The following is a 13,229-nucleotide window of genomic DNA, read 5'->3' on the forward strand; positions in this document are numbered from 1 at the left end:
TTGACAACTCTACCTCTAGCAGTTCCTAAACTCTCATTGGCTAGTTCAAATGAAAGCCATTAGTCAAAAGAGTTGTCAAAACATGTCAAAACCTTTTCGAAAATTAATCAAAATTTATCTAGTGGCAATGGTGCATCATGCAGCGCTCTAAAACAGAAATTCTTTTTGATTTGTGTTGTTAAAACCTCTTTGCTTTTTTGTCTCCCTTTAGCTTCATCTGATGAGTTTGCTCAAACATCCATCATCAGGTAAGAAATCCATGACGGTACAGTCATTTAAAATTAAAAAATTTATTGTGCCTGGTAGATAAATTGATCGTACCATCAAAGGCCCTCGCAAAATAAAGTTGTTTGACAAGTTTTAATCAAGAGTAATCTAGATAATTTCCTCTCGCAAAATCATGTGGTGCAAAAGGGTCCCAGAACTAGCATTAGGCAGATTCTCTTTTTACGGCAGCAGTTAATCCTAACATTATTTCAATTCTCAATACTAATATAATTTGCTTTGTCGTCATTTCTTTTCAGTTGAGTTTCTTCCCCAGATCACAACACTTTTAACAGATCTTGGGGCTTCACAAGCTGAGGTTGGTATCTTTTAATCCTGCCAGTTATGTCATTAAAACTTTTGAACCAGTTGTATTACTGTGTGTGTGTAGGCAGGTATTGCTTGTCATTATCCAGCTTAGTGTATTTTTTTCCTTGAATTCCACAGCTGCAAAAGAACATGCCAAAAGTCAGCGCAGAAAAGAAACGGTTAGTGGGATATTCTACAAATAGGATTTCTGCATGATTTGTGAACATGTCACAGCGCTTGTTGTAATGTAATTGAAAGTTTTAGTAAAATAATTTCTTTAGACTAACAGGGATGTCGCAAAGGGCCGGCTGCCGGCTAATTTAACCGGCTGAAATAGAACTTAAATCCAGCTGAAATTTCACATGAAAACAAAGACTTGGGTAAAAATTTTAGAGCTGCTAAGGCCAGAAAGCTTGCTGGGTTTGTTGATAAGCCGGCTTAGTGTTTTCGTAGCTACATCCCTGGACTCAGTTACATTGTATTGGTAAATTCAGCATATCTTTTGTCAAATGCCCAACCACTTTGAACACTTGTTTCTTCCCAGGCATAACTAATCGATGATCAATGACATCAATTGGTAATCAATGAGTAATCGATGAGTAATCAGTTGATTAGTCATTGATTATTGGCGATGATCAATGAGTAATCGATGAGTAATCGAAGCCCAAACATTTTGTGGCCTATCGATTACTCATCGATGACATCGATTACTCATTGATGTAATTGATTACCTATTGATGTTATTGATTACTCATCGATGACCCATCGATTACTTATCGACTATTATACTGCACACAAAAGACACAATCCTTGCTTTCTTGTACCATTTTTTCGTCTGTGATTTTTTTATAGTCCTATTTTGCTTTATTACTAGCATTCTTGTTGACGAAATTACGCCTTCACAAAAGCTCAAATAAGGGTACACTTTACCCAACTCTTTATTTAGTAACAAAACAACTGTACAGCAAAACCAACCAGTCTGAAAATGAAACTAACAAGTACTCAGACAAGAAACAACTACGTGGTTATAGCTTTTGTTCGGTGGATGTTTGTCAGCAAAGTAAAACTGCTTCGGCTTAGGGAGACATCCGTCATAAGCAGTTACATTATGCACCGGAACAGCTGCAAGCACTTTTTTTAATACTTTCTGTGCTGCTTTTTTCACGTGTAAACATGATATTACTAGACGTTATGGCGTTGTACAAGCTTGAGTATTTAATACTTTTACAAGTTCCGGTTTTCAACCACGAGATGATATCGATGAGTAATCAATGCAATCGATGACTAATCGATGACCAAAAATTTTGTGGCCTATCGATTAGTCATCGATTACTCATTGATCATCGGCAATAATCAATGACTAATCAACTGATTACCTATCGATTACCTATTGATTACTCAATGATTTCATTGATGTCATTGATGTCATCGATTAGTTATGCCTGGTTCTTCCCATACAAAAAGAGATTTTTAAATTTCCCCCCCAAAATTCTCGTACTGATGACGACACCGTGCAGAGATCTATAGTGTCTTGATTTGGTTTCTACTTCATTTTGAATTTTTGTGCACAAGTTACATGTACCTACATCATGTACAACCAATCTGCGACACTTTTCAAACCTCTGTAGAGCTACACTTTAAGCATGGGAATTTTGGATATAACCGCTTACTTCTTTTTAGACTGGAAAGAACTGAGCATGCAAAATGGCTGTCTGTTTAGTCAGCTGAGCTATGGAAACAGTGTACTGCTACAGTAAACTGATCATGCACATATTTAATCGTGTTTATTTCTGCATACATTTTATGTTGAAGGCCTGAACCAGAAGCTGTAACTACGAAAAAGCAAAAACTTGATGTAAGTACATAGTATTTTACTAACAGTGTGCTGTTATCACCAACGTTTACATATTTATATTTATCAACTGCGTTAACTTACTAGGTAAGTTATTGAGTAAATTAATTAATAATAGTTATTTGTTCACTTTCTTAGAAAATAATTATCTAAGTTACAAAACTAACCTCTATTTAGAAAAAGGGCTGAAAAAGTGTTTAGGGGTTTACCTTATCCCCCTCTGTATACTCAATGTAACATTTACGTGGCTGCTGAAAGTGAACAATGGACAAATTGTTGATTGGGACTGTGTTTAAAATCTTTTCAACTGGGTTTACCTATTAAAATATTGATATCATCTGAAATGGAAGCTTGATTGATTGGGTCTTTTGCTGTAATTTTTTGAAACTTGTGACAAAGAACCAAAAGCTCTATGGATGTATGAAAGTTACAGTTGAATGCTGATACCTTGAACCTTCAAGGGAAATCGAAAGTGGTTTGAATTATTGGGGGTTCGAGTGAGTGAGGGTAAAATTAGTAAGAAATGACCTGAAGGGGAATCGAAAAATAGTTCAAGATAGCGGGGGTTTCAAGTTATCCGGATTCAACTGTATTCTCATTTTCAAACAGGATACTTTTTTTTGACTGGAACTTATTCTCTTTTTCAGACTGAAGAGTTGGAGACCATGTCCACCTCAGATGCTGTTGACATGACAGCGCAGGATATCATTCCGAGGCTAAACAAAGACACCGTGACAGACCTTGTGCTGGTCAGCATGTTAGCTCTTCCCGACAGCCTGCCATCTCACTTTCACGACACATACACCCCCATTGCTGCGGCAGGAGGACAGGCTCAAGTCGTCCATCTTGCCAGGCTGTTGGCAACCCAGATGAATGCTGCTAGGATTGGAAAAGGATATGAGCGAATGGAAGCCTTGAGAAAGGTAAATTTGTTTTGTGTGTATATTATGTGTCTGTTGCTGGATGAAGTCGGTGGCACTTTCTTGTTTGGTTGTGCTGGCAAGTGAAGGAAAAAGCACGTCACGACTCAGACAAGACTCAGACAACCAACTCGAAATGGTGAACGATGTTACCAAAACACGTTGTTCTTAAAACACTTTCATAAAACGAAAACTTCGCCTACATTTCTTCTATTTCTCTCAGAACACGCTGATGTTTTCTGAGGCTCGTGGGGGTTATATTCTTTTGCATTCTATTTTTAGACCTCACGCATTTCGCTATTCCCGTTTGTTAAACCAGTTCTTTTAGCCAGGCCCAGATTGGTCTCTTGTACGTTTTTTTTTAAAAAAAAGAATTCCCACGAGCATCCCTGCCCCTTGCACATGGGAGTCCCCCGGGGTCCAATTCCATTGTTACAGTACATGTAAATGGGTAAGGTGTTCTCAGTTGGTAATTTTTCTCTATCCTAACAGGCTCAGAACGACCCAAGAATGAAAGAAGCAGAGAGCATGTCAATTCCTGTCATTGGCGGGGCCGGGTCTTGGGGAAACAATATACCTGGTATTGAAGAGGATCCCACAGTGAGTCATGTTGTAACCTGTCGTATAATTTTACACTTTAGAGGCAGGGGCTTTGTCACGGCTGATTTTACCAGATTTTCGAACAGCCAAAATTTATATTTATGTCGCAGGAAACCTAAAAATAATAGTCTTTTTTTATTACAAATTGCTATATTAGAGCACTGAAACTGTTAACGGGCGTCTTTGGCTGCGGATGGCTCGGATGGAAATGGATTGCAACTTGAAAAATTAAGGCTTGACTTTTCAAGTTGTTTCTGCGCGTCTTAAAAAAAATCGATATTTATAGCTGTAGCTTGATTGCAATCTGCAATTTAAGGTTATATCTCCCTCTAGATGTTCTTTTTCATGGGCAGTTAGTTAACTACCACTAATTTCAGAAGAAGAGTTTAAACCAAAAATCTGCGAAAACGCCATGACGTACGTCGTGGTTGGTTGGTCTAACTGGTCACGGCTTATGAAGGCTTACAAACGTGCTACCTTTCGTTGTTTTCGTCATTTTCGTCGATTTCGTCAAAGCCTTCACTGGACCTTGAATAAACTTCGCAGTTTTCGTTAATGCTCTTTTAGTTTTGTTACTTTTGTAAATTTTGCAGTTTTGCAGTTAGCTGTAAATCGTAAAATGTTTAAATTTCTCACCTGCGTTTAATCCTGGATGTAAGTGCTCTTTACTGAGAACATGAAAAGAACATAAGAACTTTAATAGCCAACTCCCCACAGGGCTTTTTAGTAACCACTAACGACAGAAAAAACCTACGGCAGGGATTCCCTAATATTAGTTAGTGCAATTATTTAACCCTACAGTTCACGCTTTGTAAGACTAGAGTGCTTTATAACAACAGTAGAATTCTGTGGTCGCTACAAGTTTGGTACTGAAAAACGTTGTTCCATTTCTTATTTTAATACACTCATACATGAAGTGCTTTCGTTTTTTTTTTTCAGTTTATGTTTGGTGCACCTAAACCTGAGGAGGATTCCGCACTGAAAAGAATGTTGGGTAAACTATTGGGTTCTGTTGTTTGAAAGATCATTAGCATCAATTCTGTTTTAAAAGTTATTGCTCTCTCTCTCTCGTTTCAAAGTGTCTTGGTGCTAATTATAATTCAAAGTTTAAAAAGTTGCCAAAAAATCAGATGAATGAACATTGATAACCTATAAAACTGAATCCAAGATTAGCTTGATCCGGTTTAGTTAAGAATAACCTCGCCCTAAAGTACATGTGTAAAAGTAGCCTAAGTAGGACGGAAGGCCAGAATGAAAAGCAATAGAAAAAAAAACTGATTATGCAAAAACTAACTCTGATGAAGGTAGCAGAGAGTTACCGAAAATTCAGTTTTATACGTTTTTACCAACATTTTTTAGATCAGATACAAACCAAAATTTTTTACAATTTCTATAAGCTTCAAAATATGATTTCTTTATTTTGTTTTGGAACTAAATCTTCTTATATATTTTTTTTCGTCACAGGTGGACATTTTGATGTAAATAAAGAGAAGAGACCTTTGGATATAAAGAAGGTATTGTGGAGTGTTTTAGCTTGCTTTTTCATGAAATAAAATTATTCCTTGATCCTTCATTTTCGAAGTCAAGCAGACAGATAACAAAATGAAAGAAGTTTCCCGTTACAAGTTTATTGTAACTATCTATCTATATCACCAACATGATTGGTCAGCTCTTTCAAACATTGTTCAGAAACAGTTAAATACAAGTGTGCTAAATCTTTGTAAAACTGCTTTTTTTTTCTCTGTCTTACAGACACCATTTGTTCCCAAAGAACCTACTGTTCCTCAGCTGGTGGGTATTTTATTTTGCCGTTATTAACTTTAGGACGTGATTCGTTGTTTACAACGGACGGACGGACGGACGGACGGACGAAATAACGAACGAATGAACGAACGAACGAACGAACGAACGAACGAACGAACGAAGGAAATAACGAACGAACGCACGCACGCACGAATAAGCGAACGAACGAACGAAATAACGAGCGAACGAACGAACGAACAAAGGAAATAACGAACGAACGTTAAAGCTTACCCTCTTGCATTTGCAGCGCATGAGGAAAATCAAACCGTTCAAGTTAGCTGACGTGACTAGGATTCTGAATCCAGAGGAGAGACTAAGAATGATGACAGGGGCAGTGAACAGAATACTTGCAGCTGAAAGTGAGTAAACAAGCCGTGAAACATAGATAAGTCAAGACTTGCAGTGCCCTGGTACCAGAGGGTTTTTTCCTGATTTTTAGACAGAAGATTAAGGCGGATTATGAAGGCCATGAAAAAATGTGGTCGATTTGTTAAAAGGGGCTATGTCATGGTATTTTAGGTAATTTTATTTATTTTCGTTATTTAAGAGCTCTAAACTCAAATTGGCAGAGCAAAAGTCTTTTATTGGCAAAATCACGGCCACATAACAAACAAGGATGATTTTCGAGCATTGTAAATGACACTTTCATACAAATTGAGATAAACTTGAAAAAAGTCGGGCCGACGTTTTTCAAGTTTACCCGAACGCAATCCGTTTTAATCTTCGCGAATTTTGCCCATCCATGCCCCTTTTTGGCCTTTCTGTGTTTCTTTTGAGTTCTTCTACAGTTTTAAGCCGTTATTGTGATATTTCAGTTAATTCTATGAACAGTTGGTCAGTGCCGAAATTGCCTAAAATTGCGTGACATAGCCGAGTAAGGAACTGAAGCTATTTGTTTAACACTACTTTTGCTCATTTCTGTGCAGATAGTGCAGCTAGGAGTGGAGTAAGCCAGGTAGGGATGGCATTTACAATGTTTTTAGAGCGTTTTTAATGTTAGCGCCGAAAGTAATCCGTCATTGCTTTGGTTTTACTTTAAGACTCTCTGTGATTGGTTTAAAAATCTCGCGCCACCTTTTCACCCAATCAGATGCAATACCAGAACCAATCACGTCTTCGTCGCACGTGTTTTCCCGCACTTGGCGCCGATCACGTGTATTTCCCTCGTGCTCTCATTGGCTCTTTTCCTTTTTCATAAAGTATTCCATAAGAAGATAAATCGTTGAATTCACTTTTTTAATTACATATCATTTGGAATTTAAAATAGGGGTGTAAAATGGCATTCCACCCTTAAGTATTCTTTGTAAAATTAAGTTAATGTGGTACCTTTTGCTCCTATTAGCTTACTGTATAATTTGTTATTTAAATGATATTTGTTTTTCCCAGGAACATATCAACCTCATTGTTGGACTTATCACACAACTGGGCGGTGATTTAAGATTGGGTAGGTCATCTCCTTGTTAAAAGTTACTATATTCAGAGAGGAAGCCACATCAGCTCTAGCTGGTTTTCTTGTGGGTCCTCTATCCAGGGTTAATTGGAATTTGGAAATGTTGGTTTCTGTGGAGAACCCTGAGAAAAACCCTCGGAGCAAAGCGAGAACCAACAACAAACTCGACCCACGTATGGCTGCGAGGTGAGCGCTCTCACCACTGTGACATCCCTGCTTTCTTTGTAAAACTTTTATTTTTTCAAAGAAATCGCGTCTTTCCATTCGTTATTATTAGGGAAAGCCTTGAGGCCGTTTTCTATTTGTTTTCCCCGCTTAGAGCGGTTTTCACTTGAGTGTCGAAAGTAATTCTCGTTTGCTTTGGTTTTGCATTAATACGCTTAGTGATTGGCTTAAACTCGCGCCACTTTATCAACCAATTAGAAGTAAAGCCAAAACCAATCGCGACTCGCTCGCGCACGTTTTCCCGCGCTTCGTGCCGGCTGCATGTATTTGCTTCCAGTTTTGATTGGATCACTGAATTGTCTGTGTCCTTTGTGATTGACCAGAGTGATTACTTTGGTTTTGGTTCTACGACACTCAATTGAAAACTGGTCTACCATTTTACCTGTTAACGTATTCCATGTTGCATGCCTCTGTAGTACTTCAAGAGTTCATTCTGGAAGATATCAGACCCCGTTATGAACTGTTAATGTCATGGCTGTACCAGGAATATGCAGCAGCAGAAGGCAGTGGAATGCCTGGAGACGAGCACGAGTTACGGCAGTCTTACAGTGAATGTCTACTGAATCTTATGGACGGATTGTACTCCAAGCTGGATGCCAAGGACAAGTTAGTGTCTTGTTTTGATGCTTTTACTCCCAGTAAAACCCTAGGTCAACTAGCTTTTGAGCAGTCTGTGTATAAAACCCTAGCGTGTGATCATTCAAATGAAAGCCATTGAGCAGTACATTGATGTGGTTCTGTTTATTATGCTGTACACGGTGGTTCTAACTTATAAGTCCCTGAACGAAACCCTAGTGTGTGACCATTCAGATGAAAGCAATTGAGCAGTACTTTCGTATGTACAGTTTATTATGCTGTACAAGGTGACTTTAAAGATGTCTGTGACTGTAACCATAGCTCGGAATAGCTCTAGCTTTTAATATTCAGAATTGATATTTTTGTAGCTCGATGACGGATCAAAAACTGAAACGCTTATGCTAATGAGGCAATTGTTGTAAACAAGGATTCCCCTATTCCGGGATTAAAGTAACCCATGTTGTTGATGTTTATCTCTATCAGATTATTTACTCGCATTCTGCTGGACATCCCGTCACTAACAGACGGTTCAGTTATGGCCGTGCGGATGTACTGTGAAGACTTGGTGAGTTGTGTGAGGAGTTAGGAGAGAATTTTTTTCTGTACTATGGAGTTTGCCAGTAAGAAAAAAGCAAAACGCTTGTTTTGGTTACACATTTACACTCATTAGTAGATTTTTTGAGCTGAGTCTTAACCAAGAATGAATATTTTTATTTTTTATGATTTAGGCCTAAAAACGTCCTTAACATTTTCCGACGTTCGACAAATGATTGAAGCTGTTTTATACAATCATGTTTTTGTGATTTACAAACTATAATGTAGTTTCTGTATTTAAAGTTGAATTACGCGTTTTCTGCTGATTCTTTGCAGGAGCGCCTTCAAGTTGGATTTTCCACGCTGAGAGAACTAACCTTAAAACGACCTGCGGCCCAGCAACAGTTGCTACAGACTCTGCTAGAGCTAACCACAAACGAGAAGGAACAGGTTCGAGTACAGGCCATACACTCGGCTAAGAAACTTCACACGCGGCCTGAATTAGCGGAATCTATTGAGGTAAAACATCTCTACGGTGCAAGACTCGTGTTATTTCATTTTATTATTATTATTATTGTTATTTTTTTGCAACACAAAGACACAAAAAAAACTTACGATGCATTATCGTGTTATTTCATAAGTATCTTCCGCTCTCCAGATTTGAGATGCTATATTTCATCAAATAAACGCCGGTTTTCCGAGGAAGAGTTGTAAATAACTCACTCAAGAATTTTATTTTTTTTTGAGGGCTAAAAAGCTGCAGTTTTAATGGAAATATGTAAGACTGTCAAAAATAATGTATGAAACCCCTGTTTAATAAACTCTGGGCTCGAATAAACTGCAGGCGTCAAATAAACGCTGGGACCACCAGGCCAAATTTGAAATAAACACCGGGGGTGTTTAATTGAGAAAATACGGTATTTAAGCAATGTTTGTGTCGCTTTCCATTTTGGGAAATTGCAGATTATCGTGGAAATCAGACTTTTTTGTCATTAATTTTTCTTTGTTTGGTTCTGAATTTCAGAAATACGCGTTGAGTTCTTTACAACAGTTGTTAGCAGACCACCCGCCTGCCCCAGAAGGACTGGACCCTGATACAGGTACAACTCCAAATATTCACACATAAGATGCTTCCTTTTTATCCAGCTGCATTTGAATAAAACACAATTGTTTTGGGCGTTCACGGTTATCTTTCTTGGGGGTTGGGGGGGGGGGGGAGGGGTTGTGGTGCGGCGGAGAAGGAAGGGATTGTGGGGGTGTTGTTTTGCCACAGGCGGCCCAAGTTCACTGCGTGAATTAATTATTTATAAAGTGTAAGCGAACGTGACTCTTGGCTTTGAGCGGTGTTGTGTTACAAAGATGCGATTTATAAGGGTTTGTATAGGAACTTAGCGATTTTGATTCAAAAGGTATAAAATTAAATATTTTACGAATAAAATCGACTTACCTTGTTTCCATGTTGTGTTCTTTGTTGTCTGCCTGCGTCTCAGGTCGTTTTAAAGCGTTTTCGGCGAGTTGCGCTGGCTGGTGGTGTTCCAGCGCGATCACGTCAGGACTTTTTCACACCCGATCGGCTCATAGTAAAATAGCAACTTTTTGTAGAGGCGCGGTGGCTTATAGTTAATGCACCGGACTCTTGATCGAACTCTTCTGGTTCGAGCCGTGGTCAGGGTCATTGCGTCGTGTACTTGAGCAAGACACTTAACTCTCACAGTACCTCTCTCCACCCCCATACAAGGGGGCGTAGAAATACTCCTAGTCGCTTCATGCTACGAAACCAGAAGAAGCTCCGGCCCGATTGGCCTAGGTTCGAACGCGGACTTAAACTTGCGTTCATTTATGTTAATGGAAACATCTTTTACGTCTGTTAATCCCTTATTGACAGGACTCGAACGTTTACTGCATTCTTATGTTTTGTTGTTTTCTTTTTCGTTTGCAGAGGTTGCTCCTGGCGAGTGGACGGACGATACAATTAAGCTTTGTCTCTATTTATATCTTGCACTGCTTCCTCAAAACCACAAGCTGTTTCACGAGTAAGTTAGCCTCACAATATCAATACTGTATTGTGTCTAAAGTAAAATTAGGTAAACCGTATGTGTCGGCTTCAGGCAAATATTGTGTAATGTAGATAAAGCAGGATGGAAAAACATGCAAACTGTGAAAGTCAGAGTGCTGTTCTTGAACCTTCCTCTCTACTTTTGTTCTCTCCAGATTGGCTAAAGTGTACACAGCTTCCTCGCAGATCATAAAAAGAATCATTCTTAGACACCTTGAACATCCCGTAAGTATTGTCATTTTTAAAAACCAGACAACATCGTTCACTGTTTACGGCGGGTGTTACTCAAAGTAGGGAAAATTACAAGAAAGACTGGAAAATAACTCCTTAGCTTCCTGGAGAGCCGTTACTTTGATTAACGAGAAACTCTTCTCTAGATCTTGAGACCGGTAGTACCGTATTTATTCAATTAAGCGCCCAACCTCGAATAAGCGCCCACCCTGAAGGTAGGAAAAGTTAATTAGCGCCCAGCCTCAAATAAGCCCCCCCCCCCCTATAATGAGGTTGTTTATTGTTGAAGTTGAAATTAAAATTGACTAAGTACAACTAAGAGACTATCCGAAGACCGAGTTTTTTTTAGTTTTTTTACTGAAACTTTCAATGAACATTTAAAATTCAGCTTTCGAACATCTTCACGTTTAGTTATTATACATTTTCTTGCAAAAATAAACGTACGACTTGCTAAAAATTGTGAGAATTTAATAAGCGCCCTGCCTCGAATAAGTGCCCACCCTCAAGGTCCAAAAATTTAATAAGCGCCCAGGGCGCTTAATCGAATAAATACGGTACCTACTCTTCTCCTTTTTTACCATTCACATGCTTTGCGGACCTATAATTTTGCTTTGTCCTTACCTCGTACCATTTTCCGCAGGTTCGTGCAATCGGTATGGCATCTCCTGAGCTCTTACAGTTAGTAGAGAACTGTCCAACAGGCGCTGAAACGCTTATAGCTAGGATTCTTAACATTATCACTGACAAAGGTAATGATGTAGTGGGTTTTCGATTCCGATTTCTAACAGTTGTAGGGTCTTGTAGGGAGAACATAATATTCAAATGTAAATATTCTCTCAGTACAGGATAAAATGGAATGCATGTGAAGTGAAAAAAAAAACGTTAAGGTGTTGTCGAACAAGGACACATTCTTGCGGACACAAATGTTTCCCCGTTTGCTCGCACGCGCAACATTTGTCTCGGACACAAAATTTGCATCCGAGAAACATTTTGTGTCCGCAGCAAATGTTTCCTCGTTTGCGCGGCATGGACACGAAACATTTGTTTTGTGTCCAGCTCGTTTGCCCATCAGACAAACACGATCAGCAACAATGTATCCGCAACAATATGCCCTCGAGCAGTAATTTGATGGTACAAAGCGATTTCTTGAAACTCGTGCGCGCTGGGGGTGAAAGTAAGCTCGCCAAGAGAAACGAGTGTTTATTCAGATTCTTCTCTCTTTTTTTTCTAGCGGTACCCACAGCTGAGCTGGTCAAGCGAGTTAAGGAGCTGTATCACAAGCGCGTTTCAGATGTACGGTTCTTGATTCCTGTACTCACTGGTCTAAAGAAACAGGAGATCATTGCTGTGCTGCCTAAACTGATCAAACAGTCACCCAGTGTGGTCAAGGAAGTGTTTAATAGGCTACTGGGATGCTTCCATAGTAAGTGTGTCGCTTTTTATTCGTTCATTCATAGGAATCGGTCGATTGGGTTTACCGGAGTTACCTGAGCTACGTCACGGGGATGGGATTTCGCGGATTTTTGGCCTAAATTATTCTGAAACTAGTGGTAGTCAACTTAACCCATTAACAACCTTGTCTTTAAACATCTAAATGAAGATATAACCTTAATTTGCAAAGAGAAGTCAAACCACGGCTGTAAGTATCGGTTTTTGAAGACGCGCGGAAACAACTTCAACAGTTTAGCTTCTATTTTTCAAGTTGTAATCCATTTTAGCCATCTGCAGCTAAAGGGGCTTGCTAACAGTTTCAGTCCTCTAATCTAACAATTGTTGATAAAATGGCCCGTTTTGTACACAAATACATATTTTAGCTGTTCAAAAATCTGTTAAAATCCGTGACAAACCCCTTTTAAGGAAAAGGTTTTCAATTGTTGTTTGAGAGGTTTTTAGAGTGTACATGTAGACAGCTTTCAGAGGGCTTCACCTGTACCACATCTTGATTGAGCAATTAGAACTGGAATTGCTTCGGGTTCTTTGGGGTTATGTCAACAGTGAGACTTCCGTTCTCTCAGCCTGACGTGACGTTCTCTTGTCTCGTCACGCAATCGTTCCTGTGCGGAAAACTTGCATGACCACACTAGTACCCTAGTACCCAGGGAGGTTCTAAGGTCTAGTTTCTTTTTCTTTATCAGGTGACTCGAAAGTATCCGCCACAAGTCCCCTCAGTCCGTCCGAACTCCTGGTCGCTCTTCATCAGATCGAGGCTAAGAGCGACATGAAGTCTGTTATGAAAGGTAAGCCGCATGCAGAAACTCTACTTATTGTATCTCTCAGATAGTACGCGTGCTGTGATTGGTCTATTTTGCGGGGCGTATTCTACGGCAAGTGTACATCGCGCTTGACTTGAAAAATGTTTTTCTTTTTCCATAACGATAAAAATATTAAGCATCTTGTAACTTCCCGGTT

At 39.2% G+C, this 13,229-nt stretch overlaps 1 protein-coding gene across 1 annotated transcript in view; it reads left to right on the forward strand.

The window, feature by feature from the left end:
- Positions 1 to 13,229, forward strand: part of LOC144636016 (symplekin-like) — a 28,398-nt gene that overhangs the window by 9,921 nt on the left and 5,248 nt on the right. The window contains exons 12-32 of the mRNA XM_078495153.1: positions 212 to 248; positions 525 to 583; positions 712 to 752; positions 2,386 to 2,428; positions 3,073 to 3,348; positions 3,838 to 3,945; positions 4,885 to 4,939; positions 5,410 to 5,459; positions 5,698 to 5,736; positions 5,996 to 6,107; positions 6,675 to 6,703; positions 7,135 to 7,192; positions 7,840 to 8,029; positions 8,483 to 8,564; positions 8,870 to 9,052; positions 9,558 to 9,633; positions 10,473 to 10,566; positions 10,745 to 10,814; positions 11,461 to 11,569; positions 12,052 to 12,243; positions 12,956 to 13,057. Of these exons, the coding sequence (XP_078351279.1) occupies positions 212 to 248; positions 525 to 583; positions 712 to 752; positions 2,386 to 2,428; positions 3,073 to 3,348; positions 3,838 to 3,945; positions 4,885 to 4,939; positions 5,410 to 5,459; positions 5,698 to 5,736; positions 5,996 to 6,107; positions 6,675 to 6,703; positions 7,135 to 7,192; positions 7,840 to 8,029; positions 8,483 to 8,564; positions 8,870 to 9,052; positions 9,558 to 9,633; positions 10,473 to 10,566; positions 10,745 to 10,814; positions 11,461 to 11,569; positions 12,052 to 12,243; positions 12,956 to 13,057 (2,005 nt within the window). The remainder of the gene's footprint in view (positions 1 to 211; positions 249 to 524; positions 584 to 711; positions 753 to 2,385; positions 2,429 to 3,072; positions 3,349 to 3,837; positions 3,946 to 4,884; positions 4,940 to 5,409; positions 5,460 to 5,697; positions 5,737 to 5,995; positions 6,108 to 6,674; positions 6,704 to 7,134; positions 7,193 to 7,839; positions 8,030 to 8,482; positions 8,565 to 8,869; positions 9,053 to 9,557; positions 9,634 to 10,472; positions 10,567 to 10,744; positions 10,815 to 11,460; positions 11,570 to 12,051; positions 12,244 to 12,955; positions 13,058 to 13,229) is intronic.

Source organism: Oculina patagonica, chromosome 13 (genome assembly GCF_052425735.1).
Source record: "Oculina patagonica isolate OP01 chromosome 13, crgOcupat, whole genome shotgun sequence".
Taxonomy (NCBI): domain Eukaryota; kingdom Metazoa; phylum Cnidaria; class Anthozoa; order Scleractinia; family Oculinidae; genus Oculina; species Oculina patagonica.